Raw genomic sequence first — 13,496 nt, 5'->3', positions numbered from 1 at the left:
TGTATTATAATGAGGAGAAAAAAGCCACTAAATAAAGAAGTAAATGACACTAAATGTGTTTGAAATTAAAAATTACAGATTAAGATGTCTTCTATGGCTGCACGCAGATAAACAGATACTCATGGAACAATGCGACAGCACCAGAGGACACGTGTTTCGCCGTGTTTGCGGCTAGTTAGTTCTGGGTAGCTGCGCACCGTTCGGAATTGGCAAACCAGGGGTCGCTCAGCGAGCGATATACACCTGGGAGGGTGACTGAGCACTCCTCAATGCCACAGTGCCAGCCAGTGTATTATAATGAGGAGAAAAAAGCCACTAAATAAAGAAGTAAATGACACTAAATGTGTTTGAAATTAAAAATTACAGATTAAGATGTCTTCTATGGCTGCACGCAGAGAAACAGATACTCATGGAACGATGCGACAGCACCAGAGGACACGTGTTTCGCCGTGTTTGCGGCTAGTTAGTTCTGGGTAGCTGCGCACCGTTCGGAATTGGCAAACCAGGGGTCGCTCAGCGAGCGATATACACCTGGGAGGGTGACTGAGCACTCCTCAATGCCACAGTGCCAGCCAGTGTATTATAATGAGGAGAAAAAAGCCACTAAATAAAGAAGTAAATGACACTAAATGTGTTTGAAATTAAAAATTACAGATTAAGATGTCTTCTATGGCTGCACGCAGAGAAACAGATACTCATGGAACAATGCGACAGCACCAGAGGACACGTGTTTCGCCGTGTTTGCGGCTAGTTAGTTCTGGGTAGCTGCGCACCGTTCGGAATTGGCAAACCAGGGGTCGCTCAGCGAGCGATATACACCTGGGAGGGTGACTGAGCACTCCTCAATGCCACAGTGCCAGCCAGTGTATTATAATGAGGAGAAAAAAGCCACTAAATAAAGAAGTAAATGACACTAAATGTGTTTGAAATTAAAAATTACAGATTAAGATGTCTTCTATGGCTGCACGCAGAGAAACAGATACTCATGGAACAATGCGACAGCACTAGAGGACACGTGTTTCGCCGTGTTTGCGGCTAGTTAGTTCTGGGTAGCTGCGCACCGTTCGGAATTGGCAAACCAGGGGTCGCTCAGCGAGCGATATACACCTGGGAGGGTGACTGAGCACTCCTCAATGCCACAGTGCCAGCCAGTGTATTATAATGAGGAGAAAAAAGCCATTAAGTAAACAAGCAAACGACACTACACGTGTTTGAAATTCAAAATTACAGATTACGATGGCTTCTATGGCTGCATGCAGAGAAACAGATACTCATGGAACGATGCGACAGCACCAGAGGACACGTGTTTCGCCGTGTTTGCACGGCGAAACACTGGAGAACTAGCCTGTGGCCTGCTGCGTAGACAGTGTGGTAAGCCATTAACACATCTGTGACTAGGGGTGCGGATGGGCCTCGTATATCAGAATTTTCAACAGCTTGAAGTGCAGATTTGGCGTCTGTGAAGAGTGCCCATTCCCGCGGGGTAAAATCAGCGATATGTTGTAGAAAGAAAGGGATGGCATAGAGTTCCTTTGCTGTGGAGGAGGATGGATGTGAAAGGCGTCGTCCTTGCACTACGCCTTCGGATGGTATGACGAATGCTGAGGCGGACTTGTTGTTTCGGGAAGCGCCATCTGTATATGCTGCCGTAAACGAAGAAAACTTCTCGTCTACCAGAGCATGAAAATGGGCTCGGAGGACTTGAGGGGAGACCTGCTCTCTTCTTTCCAGAAGGTTCGGAAGGCTTACGAAAGTCGGCGGCACCGGCAGAGACCAGGAGGCTTCCGGCGCTATAATGTCCTTAGCTATGAAGGCAGTGAGAGTCTGACGTATCCTCTGCGCTACTCCATAGAAGTCAAGAGCCTTTCTGAGCGGTGTAGATTTGCCAGAGGGTGCGTATATACACCAAAAAAGGGAGTCAGTTAGGGGATCGTCAAATTACACCCAAAAATGAGTTATATTTTCGTTTCCTTCCTTTTTTTCCTGTGGAGCGAGTGCCGCGGAATGTGAGCAGGCAAACGTAGGAAGCGCCGAGCCGTTTCACGTTCACGTAGAACCTCAACCGGGAGTTCACCAGCTTCAGCCTGGACTTGCCGTGTTTCAACCATTCCTGGAACTCCGAGGCAGCGACCAAGGCTTCGAGCAAACAGGAACCGAAGGGTGTTTAATGATGTTGTTGATATCCTGTGCGGAATAGGAAGGCTGTAAAGCACAGTCGCCCTCACCAGCGCCGCCTGAACTGCGAGCAGGGAACGGTGATCACAGCCCCATCCTGAGCCAGAAAGATGTTGAACTGCGGAGAGCCATCGCTGCACTTAAGTTTCAAGGTGTTTAATGTGGCGAGCCCAGCGCAAGTCCGAGTCGACTACCATGCCAAGCGGGACATACACATAAGTAATATGTGTATGTCCCGCTCTGCAGGGTGTAATTTCGAGAACTGGTGTGAAAAAGGTGTAGTGGCCATCAAATTCCAGTGCTTCGCTACGGCAGGTCTGGCAACGGTGTGCTTTTTTTTGTGTTTTCTCCAGCTATGGCGGCTGGAGTTATTTCTTGCAGTTTTCGTGTTCTTTGGGGACGTTGTTTGGTGAACTACAGGTCATTTGACCATCTGAGTTTAGTATGACACTGCAAGGATTATGGTTCCGGGCTTCGAACAGATGCAAGCGACAGATGCGCCGTGCCCATCGGATCGAGTAAATTGCGCGAGCGTCTCGCTGCAGCGTGCTGTTTGGTAAGTGTTGTCGGTGTATTTTGTCTTGTCTGGTTGATTGAGGTGCCGGGTATTTTCAGATTATGTTTGAACCTTAAGTTTAATGCACGGATCAGATTAGAGAACAGTGCGCGTCGCGTTGTAACGGTCACATGTGGCCGTTAGGCAAAGTCAAGGGGTATACGTAACAAACGAATTTGGTGCAGTTTGTGGGAGCAAGTAAAGCAGCTGGCAAGAGTCAATGTCTCAAGAGGCAAGAGGCAGCGGGCAATGAAATCACAGGGCCACAACCCTCTGATTTCCGGTCAGATATGCTGAGTCGATTGCTGCGTGTGTCTTCTGAACAAGGCCCTGGCGAGTTGGTGTGTTGGCGATGTCGGCATAGTATAATTCGTAGTAACACTTGACCAGAAATCAGAGAGGTATGGGTTCGAGTCTCGCTACCGACACTTCGCTGACCCTTTACGGATTGCAGCTTTTGTAGGGATTTTAGTCTTTTAAGTACACTATGATAGCGTCCTTCTAAATTTCTACGTTCTTGTAGTATAATCGTCTGATTTTTAACTAGTCACAATTTTACCATGGTTTTGGCGTATTATAGCTTGAGTTCCTTCTGCCCCAATAAAATTCAATCATCATTATCATTTACCGATTGCCTTACTTTCTATCTGCATGTTGGCGAGGGCTGTGTTTGTGTAGTATTCATTCCTCTCTAGCCTCATCCATCTGCGTACCATATATCATGTAATTTGTATCATGTAATATGTGTTTCGCCCTTAAATTGATGAGGGCATTCAAGGGTTCCTCTTCTTCTTTTTTTTTCGTACAGAGGCAGGACGTCCCTTGGCCTCACCGTAATACCTTCACCTTCGTCGCTATGTTGGTGGACACTTTTATATTTTGTATTGTGCAGTGACTATATAATTGTTATTGCAGTGCATGCAGTGTATTATAGTAATTCAAATAAAGAGTGTGCCTGCTATTTTAACTGTTGTGTTTCTGTTGCCCTCAGCATAACACCCTTACTGAAGGGTGTTGTCTTGCCTCGGGGTATAGACATACACCAAGAAGGGAGTCAGTTAGCGTACCGATAGATAACACCAAAAGAGGTTTTTTGAGAACACCCTTTCTGAGTGGTGTAGTTTTGCCAGAGGGTGTGCATATGCACCAAAAAAAGGGAGTCAGGGTATCGTCAAATTACACCCAAAAAGGAGTTATATTTTATTTTCCTTTGTCTTTTCCTTTTAGTTTTACCACCCAGCGACGACCAAAGACAAAGCTCCTGGAAAACCCCCAAGATCTGTTCCACGTGTGGATTCCTTCTCTCCCGTAACCCTTCCCGCCCTTTTACAAGCGATTACCCACTACAGTCCCCCTTAGTCCTGTGGAAGGCGAAGCTGTCTCCGAAACGTCAACCCCTGTCACATGTAAATAAACCTAAGTTCTCTCCCGTAATTATTTGTAATGAATTCTTATTTTTAACTCTCCCTCAAGGCTCCTGCTAATTTATACACTTCACAGGCTTTGCACTGGGCTTTGGGCTTTCAGTGGTGTGTTAGCACACCCTGGCGGGAGGAATCACGTGCTACGTGACCTGCCTGCCTGCGCACTGCTGACGACGGCCAAATAAGGTCGAAACAGCTGCCCAGTACTGGCATGGAGGCGTTTGACTTACAAACATATGTTATACGTGCAGCCAAAAAGCTCCGGCTAATTTTTGCCTTATACACTTGACTGGCTTTGCACTGGGCTTTCAGAGGTGTCTTAGGACACCCTGACGGGAGAAATCACCTGCTAGGTCATCTTCTGACGCCATCCCCTCAAACGTTACCTACCTGCGTACTGCTGACGATGGCCCAATAACCCCGAAAGAGCTGTCCAGTACTGGCGCGGCGACGTTTGACTTAGAAACATATTTGTATATCTAGGCCGAGAAAAGTTCAAGAAATCAAACGGCCACGGAGCTTTACAGTTGTGGAAGGAACAATACGCGGACAACAGATTTTAGGGAAGTTAAAACAATAGTTCATTTAATGGGCAGAAATTAAAAGTTCAATGAAAAAAGGGTCGACGTTTCGACAGTGGCACCGTCTTCGTCAGGACTGAAGATGCGCAGGCGGTTACAGATTGCTTAAATAGGTTTTGTACATGACGTCAGTAGTAATAGGGCATGCCGAGACTACAGGGCGGCGAAACGACAGGTATCCTGCTCCTGAGCCCTGCGCGTATTTTTCCCCGCGCGGCGCGTGTGCGGAGGGTTGTCCACATGATTATCGGCGGGGGGAGGGCTGCGTGCGCGCTTACCCTCTCATATTTTTCAGCCTGGGGAGACTTCTTTGGCCATACATGGGCCGACTTCACATATTTTTTCTGATACAACAGGTGAGCGGTTTACATGCAGAGACATGCAAACCCTACTGGAAAATCCGATATGAATTTCCTCCAGAAGCATGTATGCCTGATATGCAGCATATCAGGTCCCAATACAAATATACCAGTACCTAGTGTAGCAGGCATGAAACATACTCGTTACATATATGGCTAGTATAGGGGCAGATGTTTCCAGGTATGACTAGTGGCGCACATGGCTGCTCCACATACTGGCCTTATATGCAGCATATCAGGTCCTAATACAAATATACCGGTACCTAGTGTAGCAGACATGAAACATACTCGTTACATATATGGCTAGTATAGGGGTAGATATTTGCAGGTATGACTGATGGCGCACATGGCTGCTCCACATACTGGCCCTTATTGGAATGGAGTAGCTGGTATAGACAGTACAAGGGCCATACCAGTACTTCATACGAGATTATTTTATATAAGTTGTGGTATCACATGTGATTTGTGCACGGCAATTCACAATGTCAGGAATACTGTTTTGTCATCTAGAAACTACAACTGAAGATATGTCTGCCAATTTATCATTTAACTGGTCATATGCTCTATTCCCTCACCGATTAATAAAGTTATATTTTGCAAATAATATCCTATTGCCACCACAATACTTCGTGATTATTACTAAATAACCTTAAAAATGAGGAAGTCAAACAATTGTTCCAGGGTGTATTCAGCTATATTCAAGTGTAATTTGTGACTGTACGGCGAATGAGTTATCACAGTAAGAAGAAAAACTGACAAAGCAAAATGTGTGTTCGTGAGAAATTCAATTGCGTGGCTTCAGGTCAGGCATACAGCTGAAGAATTTTTGTTCAGTTATTATATCACTGTTTATTCAGTTTGCTTCTACTTTAGTTTATAAAGTGTTGGGTAAAAATGTACAGCACTGTACTTATGTGCACATACACAAGGTACAGTGCTGGACAAAAATGTACGGAATGCGCTCTGGCGTATTCCTTCCTCAGCGTGACACACTATAGCACCGAATGGTACTGTAAGGACTTCCAAACAGGTGGCTGGGGTACTTAGGGTAAGTCCATACGGACTCATTCGCTATTAATGTGTCATTCTGAGGAAGAAATGTGCTGGAGCGTGTTCCGTAAACTTTTGTCAGACACTGTACATGCATGTATGTAACGATCAATATGGAAAAGTTCGCAAAACAGTGAAGAAACAGGGAATAAAAACAATGAATTAATCAGATAGAGTCATATTACAAAAAGCAGAATAAAATACATGCACATGGAAATACTAATGTTTAAGATTCAATCAACTAAGAGCTCAAGGAACCTGATGCTTATAGTGATTTTGCACAAATGAGCATGAAGAATTTGATATATTTTACAAAATATGTATAGGTGTAATGGACAGACTCAAAATATTGTCCGGATGCCCTGCTATATCCAAACATTTTTGCAGGGAACGGAGTCCAGTCCGGATAAATATGAGTAGACTTTATATACATAGGGTTCTTCGTTTTGGGGTTTTATGATTTTTCAAATTTGCGGTTTAGGGGGAGGAATCAGGTGCTATGTACACGCGAGAACTCTGGGAGAAATCGGGTGAAACCAAAGTCACATGGAACAAGCCACTGGGATGAGAAACAAGAATCTTTATATTTCTGCTCAGAACTGGGGCAGTGAATGACTGCGGTATTAAAACACTTACCCAAGCTCCAAAAAAATTCTCTTTGTTCTCCTGCAGAGGGGATTATAAAGGCAGGAAAAATAGGTTGTGACACATAGCTCTCTTTGCTGATATTATGATTCACTTTTCCGACGGTTTACCTAGAATGACAAGTTGAAGGACCACGAGGATTTCGAGTAGATATAGGGTTTTACCCAAATTCTTGAAAACATGTCTGGGGGGGGGGACTATCATGAAAAATCAGGGTTAACCCGAAAACGAACAACCTTGTATATACACCACAGGTGGCATCAATCACGCTCAATCACATTAGGAAGGTCACAAATATAACACTTCTCTTCAGAATCAAACCTGATAAACAGACATGGGCTTTGGACATCCAGCATATCAATAGCAGAGACTGTTGATACTGGGTCAACAAAACACTCTTTTATGTGTGCAGGCAGGGCACTGTCCACTGTTACCATTTCCTTGCACAACAGCAAGCACCTCTGTCCTTCATTGTTTACATTCACAACAATTATGCGGCATACAATGTAGTACCGCCCTGCCGCTGTCCTTACTGCAGAGGAGTTGCTCTTCGTGGCACGTGAATAAGCTTGACTGTGATACACTTGGTCTTGATGCACAGCCCTAGTGTACTCGCTACTAACATTTGGGCAGGCACCACAAACTTTCGCTACTTCACTTCTTTCTGAGGGCGTGAAGCATATAGTCTTCGCTTTGCCCAACATGCAAATGTTCCCAACGTAGCATGCACTCTGTAGCCTCTTCTCACCCAGCATACCCATGCAAAGGACCTTCGTACGGCCAGAAACCAGATCTGCTGCCAGAAAGAAGTTCAGCTTCTGAGAGAGAGCAACTCTCTCAACTATTTGTTGAGGAATGCCTTTTGACGCTGTCACCAGTTTAACTAATGAGCCATTACCACTTTCAAATACAAATGCGGAATGGGCCCACAGGGGTCCCATCTGTTGCGCAGCTTTAGGGAGGTGGAGGAGCTGGTGTACATTAAATTTCATACAGCTTTCTCCATACAGGGATGCCGCACTTGATACGAACTGCTCCAGAAGATGCCCTGCATGATAAGGAAAGAAGCCATATTATAGTACAACGTTACACGTACAGCTCTGAAAGAAATAAGATGTAGACGGAAGTAAGGAAGGTAACGTAAGATATTGTCTAATAATAGATGTTTTAGAGACCCATGTACAAACAAAAACCCTCTGACTCCGTCAACTATTTCTAAATTATTCAGTTGAGAAATCGACATATGTTGCATAAAAGTAACAGCAATACAGTGTAATAGTGTATTCATATATATAAAGATAGAGCCAACCCCTGTTTATATGGACTTGAACGTTCCCAGCAAAAATGTCCACATAGCAGGTCATTGCGATAATTGAAACATAATAATATATTTTGAGCTGTCAAAAGGGCCTGTATTTAGTTTGTAATGCTAGGGAACTGTCCATATTCATTTGTGTTGAGATTGCTATAAGGACCGAATTCTCCTGAGCTCTTACTTCTGTCACTAACTTGGAGAAAATTATTCGCAAACAACATCAAAGTAGTTCTGGGTGCATTTCGAGACCCTTGAAGTGTCGCCACACATCGTTCTTCAGCATTGGCGTCCGATTCTCGACTGTCGTCATAGCAACAGACAAGCAATATCACGACGTCTTCATCAGCAACGATGGCACACGTTTCCGTGTGCGTCCACGCATGTCCACCCACATCGAGCTACTCCAGATTTCGTGGATGATTTTCTGACGGACGTTAGGACCTTCCTCCTTCATCTACAGCTTCGACTACTTCAAATGAGTGGAATGGAAATCCCTCATGGGCAAATGGGACAGGGAGAAACCGTTGAGGCAGAGCATAGAGTAGTTCCCTCTCCCCTCAAAGTTATTGCCCCCGCTGGAGAAAATGTAGGTCGCACACTGGCTCTCACCCAAAACCGGATAAGTAAAGCATGTAATTAGATACTTTCCTAAAGTGGTTACTGAAAATTATTGTCCAGCTCTGGAAGCTGAAGCCTGGATAAATGAAGCTAAATGCTTAATTTGCTGCATTCATCAATGCTGCAAAGTAGCAGCTTTGTATTCGTGGCCATTGCGATCTTTTGTAGGTCGAAACGGATCTAAATTTTAAAAAAATTAAAAATCCATGAACTGAAATTTCTCCCCACGATTTTTGTCCAGATACCGAGGGATCCAGATACGTGATGACGAGAAAAATGGGGTGAATTGTATTATTCGTAACATGGAACCACAGCAGTATTCTTCTTACCAGCTTGGTCGATCATTCGAGCAGTCAGTGTTTCTGAGAGCAAGATGTGGAGTGCATCTGACAGCTTGGAAAAATGCTTCCAATACTTGTCTGGCAGCAGGCCAAGAGTGCAAGGTAGACCGTAAAACAACACCCACAGGCGCCACTCGCTGGCCTTCCAAAAGCTACGCTCTGTGATGGATCTGGGCAGACGAGTGAAGCAGTGAGGTGGCCTGATGCTGAGAAGGCGTCTGTTTACCACGCTCAAGGTGGCTGGGCTTCCTGTGGAATGATTCCCACCATGAAAATTAGCTGCAAAACATTTTCCTTTATTCTAAATTGGGCTTTCACAGCTGGGTGATTCCATCCCAAACGTCCCATATGTGATGCTCGAGCCTCGTCAGTTTTGTTATAGGAATTCATACGAAATTATTACTTGGAGAAAACCACTAATATTATATATATATATATATATATAAATTAGACAATGTTAAAAAAATATTATTTCAAGTTAAAGTTGCTGTATTTTTGCCAGAGTCGTATCTTTGCATACTTTTTCATCATATTATTGTTTAGTCTCTCAACGAAACTTTTTTTTTACTTGTAGTACCCTTACGTATCTCAATGTTAAAAATGGTTTTGTCTCTTCACTTCTAGTGATGTACTGTACAAAAAATGTGAAACTTTGCTTCTCGAACCATTTTTCGCACCTCCTTTTGGGATAGATATGGCGAGTAGCCAGAATATTTGCGACCCTCAGATAGGTAGATGAACACTTCTCCCTTACTGCGGCACAAAAAGAGTTGCAATACTTCATAATTTTGGCAGCGAAATGCGCAAACTGCAGTGGTGGTCAAGGGTTAGCCCCGTAACCTTAAACAGACTCTTAGGGACAGCTATAATTCGGTGGCAGCAAAAACATTTGTTTTAATGGTTTTCCAAGTAATGAATCTATATGAATTTTTGTAACAAAATCGAGGAGGGTCGCGCATCGCCTCTGGGACATTTGGCATGGAATGATCCAGCTGTGACGTATGGGAGTTGTTCAAAAAAGCACAGTCTATCCCTCTGGCCAAACGAAAATGTCTGGATAGTGGGGAATTCAGGTAAGTGAGACTTTGGAGCATCAGCTGTCAAAGAAAGTTGTGTTTATATGGGGGACATGGGAAAATCTCTATAATTTGCACCAAATTATTTCAGCCATACTCTTCAGCACGCCCAAAGTGCCTTGATCTACTTCCTGTGCTTCGTTGCACTCATCCGACGGGCGAGTGTGTGTGCTTATCGAAAAAAAAAACAAAAATCCTAGTCATAAGCATGAGCAACAAAGCTAGACATCTTTATCCCTACTGTTTTGCCATGTTGCTATGAACTTTTTGAAGCATATTGACACAAGACAGGATTAGTCAATAAGATTCTTTGGGATTTTCCTGAGACACACATTGGCACATGTCAAGCAAGAATATTAATGAAAATTCCACGAAGTGAAATATGCCCTTGTGCTGGTTGACGAAATAGCACAGCATCTATAGTAGTGTTCAATTTATGAAGTAAAAGAAATGTGGTCTGTGAGCTCCCAAAATATGGCTGTGCGATGGACAGGATGGCGGTACACAGAGGTAATGCTCCCCCTTTCATAGAAAAGGCAATCCACCACATTTGCTCTGCTTCTGTATTGGCTGTTAAGCCTGGCTGCATGACATTACATGAGCCCTCCCTGCCACTCTCCTATACTGAAGGCGCATGGTATTTAGTATTTTTCCTGACATGCTTTTGCATCTCCTCATCTTCAGCGGCATATGTTGAAGGAGGGAGCATTACCTCTTTGTGTACAGCCATCCTATCCGCAGCACTGTCATATTTTGAGAGCTGATGAATCACATTCCTGATAGACTAGATTCCTTTTCCTTCTGAAGTTCAGAACCACTAAAGATAAGTGAACGGGAGGTGATTTAACCTGAACAAGGCTGTCCCCTTAAGCCTGCAGTGAACTAGAGAACTCAGCTTTGGACTGCAGCGGTCAGAGTACAGAGTGACAATATATGCCTACCTATGTAAAATCGCTCTTCCGAGTGACATGATGCGAACCACAGCTCTGCAAACTGCTTAGTGACACCCTGGAGGACACAATGCATATAATCGACTGTGAACCCCCACACCAGATCAAAGGTGCGTAAGCCAAGCAGCGGTGAAGGTCCCTTGATGCCGTTTATTGGAGTTTCAAGTTGGAGAGCAAGCTCCATGTCTCTCGCTACTCCCTCTGCTGTTCTTTCAGGTCCAGTGTCCTCGTACAAGTACCGCATGCTCCCTAGAATTCAAACAAGTTGTCACAGGCATTACTCCATGTAAAACAGCAATGCAGAGAGGTGACTCCTGAGAAACGAATCATTGTTACATTTATGTGAGTTCATGCTACATGACATTAAGTCCACTCACCTTGGTTATATGTTCCCCGTGTAAGGCACCATGGGCATCCAAAGTAGCCGTTAAACAGAACATAGTTCTGGACTGCTGCTCGTGCAGGGGCGTCAACACAGCAGCAAAGTGCGTAAACTTTGGAGACATAGATGTTTACACCACAGGTCCATGTCACTGGTTGCATGCTGTTGAGCTCGTCCACAAATTTACTCAGGAAGAGGGTCATGTTTGGGTGTTTCTTCCCAAACCACAGGCCAGCTAGGATGGGATTCTTCAGACGGGTTTTAGGTGACAGTTCATTTATGATGAACTGAATAGGCCAGATGGACGTTTTGGATGATTTATAAAGCGGACTACCATCTGTGTTGAATGTTATTGTAAGGTCAGTGTTGCTTAGAGTTCCACTCTGTCTCAGTTTGCAATATGCAGCAGCGCTTGTGATGTCGGAGGTATCATTTCGAGCTTGAAACCCAGATGACAACTTTTGCAAGTTGTTCACTAAGTCAGTCTTTGACACTTCAATCTGGTGTTTGATTTGACTGGCTATTTTGGTGATTACAAAGAAGCACCCATTAGCCCTGAGTTGTCGAACGTCATATGTAACTCCGCAAGTGTCACACTGTAGGTGTACGCCAAGGGTTGCTTCACAAGAATCGCAGTAATAATGGTAAGTTACCAGTGCTGCATTTTTCTTAGACCACAGTTTTCGGAACAAGTACAATGTTGGTGGGAGCACAGTTGAGCCAAACATTGTATTGATCATAGTCAATAAGTCCTGCAGAGCTACCCAAGTCAAGCCATGTCCAATGACAAATGCCATCACCATTATAACAGCTGCTGCTACAGTGGTATGCGATCCTGGTAGTTTGGAGTTTGGAAGTTCAGAGTGTGGGTCCTCATCTGTCGTACAATTAGTTTCATCGGATGGACGTGCAGATCCTGGTTGAGCGCCGTCAGTACTGCTCACATCAATATCATCGTCACTGTCACTCGACAGAAACCAAATCGGGTCATCTTCCGCAGTGGATGCACTATCGGTGTCATTATCTGATGTTGCAGCTTGTAGTGTTGACGTTGCGGCGCCCATCATTTCATTCTCATCGTCTAATATGACACCGTCATCGAGCTCGCAAGGGGTGAATGTGGCAGGTTCGCAGGTTACATTTTGTGCAGTCCCATCCAGACTATTATCATGACTATTTTGAGGGAGTTCAGCAACGACCTGTGTTGTGCCGTACGCTTCGCTCTCTGCATTGCTTTTGGTAACCGCCTGATCCCTGTCACTAACAGCTTGAAAGCACACGTCGTTTTCATCATATGTTGGCACAGATTCAGCCCGGAAGAATTCATGTGTTGAACTTGTAGCGCCGCCGGGATGCATCGAAGAGGCTTCATGATTTACTGAGTCTTCCGAAGCATTATCGTTGGTCTGCCTTCGCCTGTTGTAGCGTGTCATTCTCGGAACCTTAAACTCAGCATCTTTGTGCAAATATTGCTTGCTACGGCGCCTTGGAGGCATACTCACAACCACTAACAACAGCCGCTTCACGCGGTCATCCGGAAAGATAACTTAGCAAAATGCGAGTGTAAGCAGTAATAACTAATAACACGACTTTCATAACGTCTGCGTCGTCTGCATTTTGCGAGGGAACAGTGACCACAATGTTGCTTTATTTTCGTGTCTGTTTGCTATTGACACGAAAACCAGGCAACGTAGCACATGTCATACTCCTCCAACTAAATATACATATGTACGGCACGGGAATAATTACTGTCTTTGTAAAGTTTCAGGGCAAAATATATTGTCATAAAAATAATTAGTGCTTATTTTTCTTATCGTCAGCGGCAGACACTATGTTATCCACACGATGGGTGCCGTTACGTTTGTATAGCATCCGCGTTTAGCAACACTGGCAACACCGCCAGCCCCGCCGTGATTCACTTGCAGTTTTTGCTCGGCATGTGCGCGCTTTTTTTTGTCTGCTGAATTTAGTTTCGTTTCGTTGAACGCGGTGAATCGTTGCTTCTGCAACATCATCAAAGCGAC

At 44.4% G+C, this 13,496-nt stretch overlaps 1 protein-coding gene across 1 annotated transcript; it reads right to left on the bottom strand.

The window, feature by feature from the left end:
• Nucleotides 1–7,050: 7,050 nt before the first annotated feature.
• On the bottom strand, nt 7,051–11,407 carry LOC135394638 (uncharacterized). Its single transcript, XM_064625480.1, has 3 exons — nt 11,082–11,407; nt 9,053–9,313; nt 7,051–7,838 (listed from the first exon to the last, which is right to left on the bottom strand). The coding sequence occupies exons 1-3, from the start codon at nt 11,332–11,334 to the stop codon at nt 7,051–7,053; spliced, it is 1,302 nt and encodes a 433-aa protein (XP_064481550.1). The 5' UTR covers nt 11,335–11,407.
• Between the last annotated feature and the right edge of the window lie 2,089 nt (nt 11,408–13,496).

Source organism: Ornithodoros turicata, chromosome 1 (genome assembly GCF_037126465.1).
Source record: "Ornithodoros turicata isolate Travis chromosome 1, ASM3712646v1, whole genome shotgun sequence".
NCBI lineage: Eukaryota > Metazoa > Arthropoda > Arachnida > Ixodida > Argasidae > Ornithodoros > Ornithodoros turicata.
This window is presented reverse-complemented; position numbering and strand designations above follow the sequence as displayed.

Bases quoted from the DNA above. Each gene is read 5' to 3' on its own strand.
- LOC135394638 (XM_064625480.1), bottom strand. From the start codon at position 11,334: ATGCGGTACTTGTACGAGGACACTGGACCTGAAAGAACAGCAGAGGGA. The intron at 9,314-11,081 runs GTAGGCATATAT...ATCATTCCACAG, and splicing joins GGAAGAGCGATTTTACATAG to GAAGCCCAGCCACCTTGAGC. The intron at 7,839-9,052 runs GTAAGAAGAATA...CTTATCATGCAG, and splicing joins TCGAATGATCGACCAAGCTG to GGCATCTTCTGGAGCAGTTC.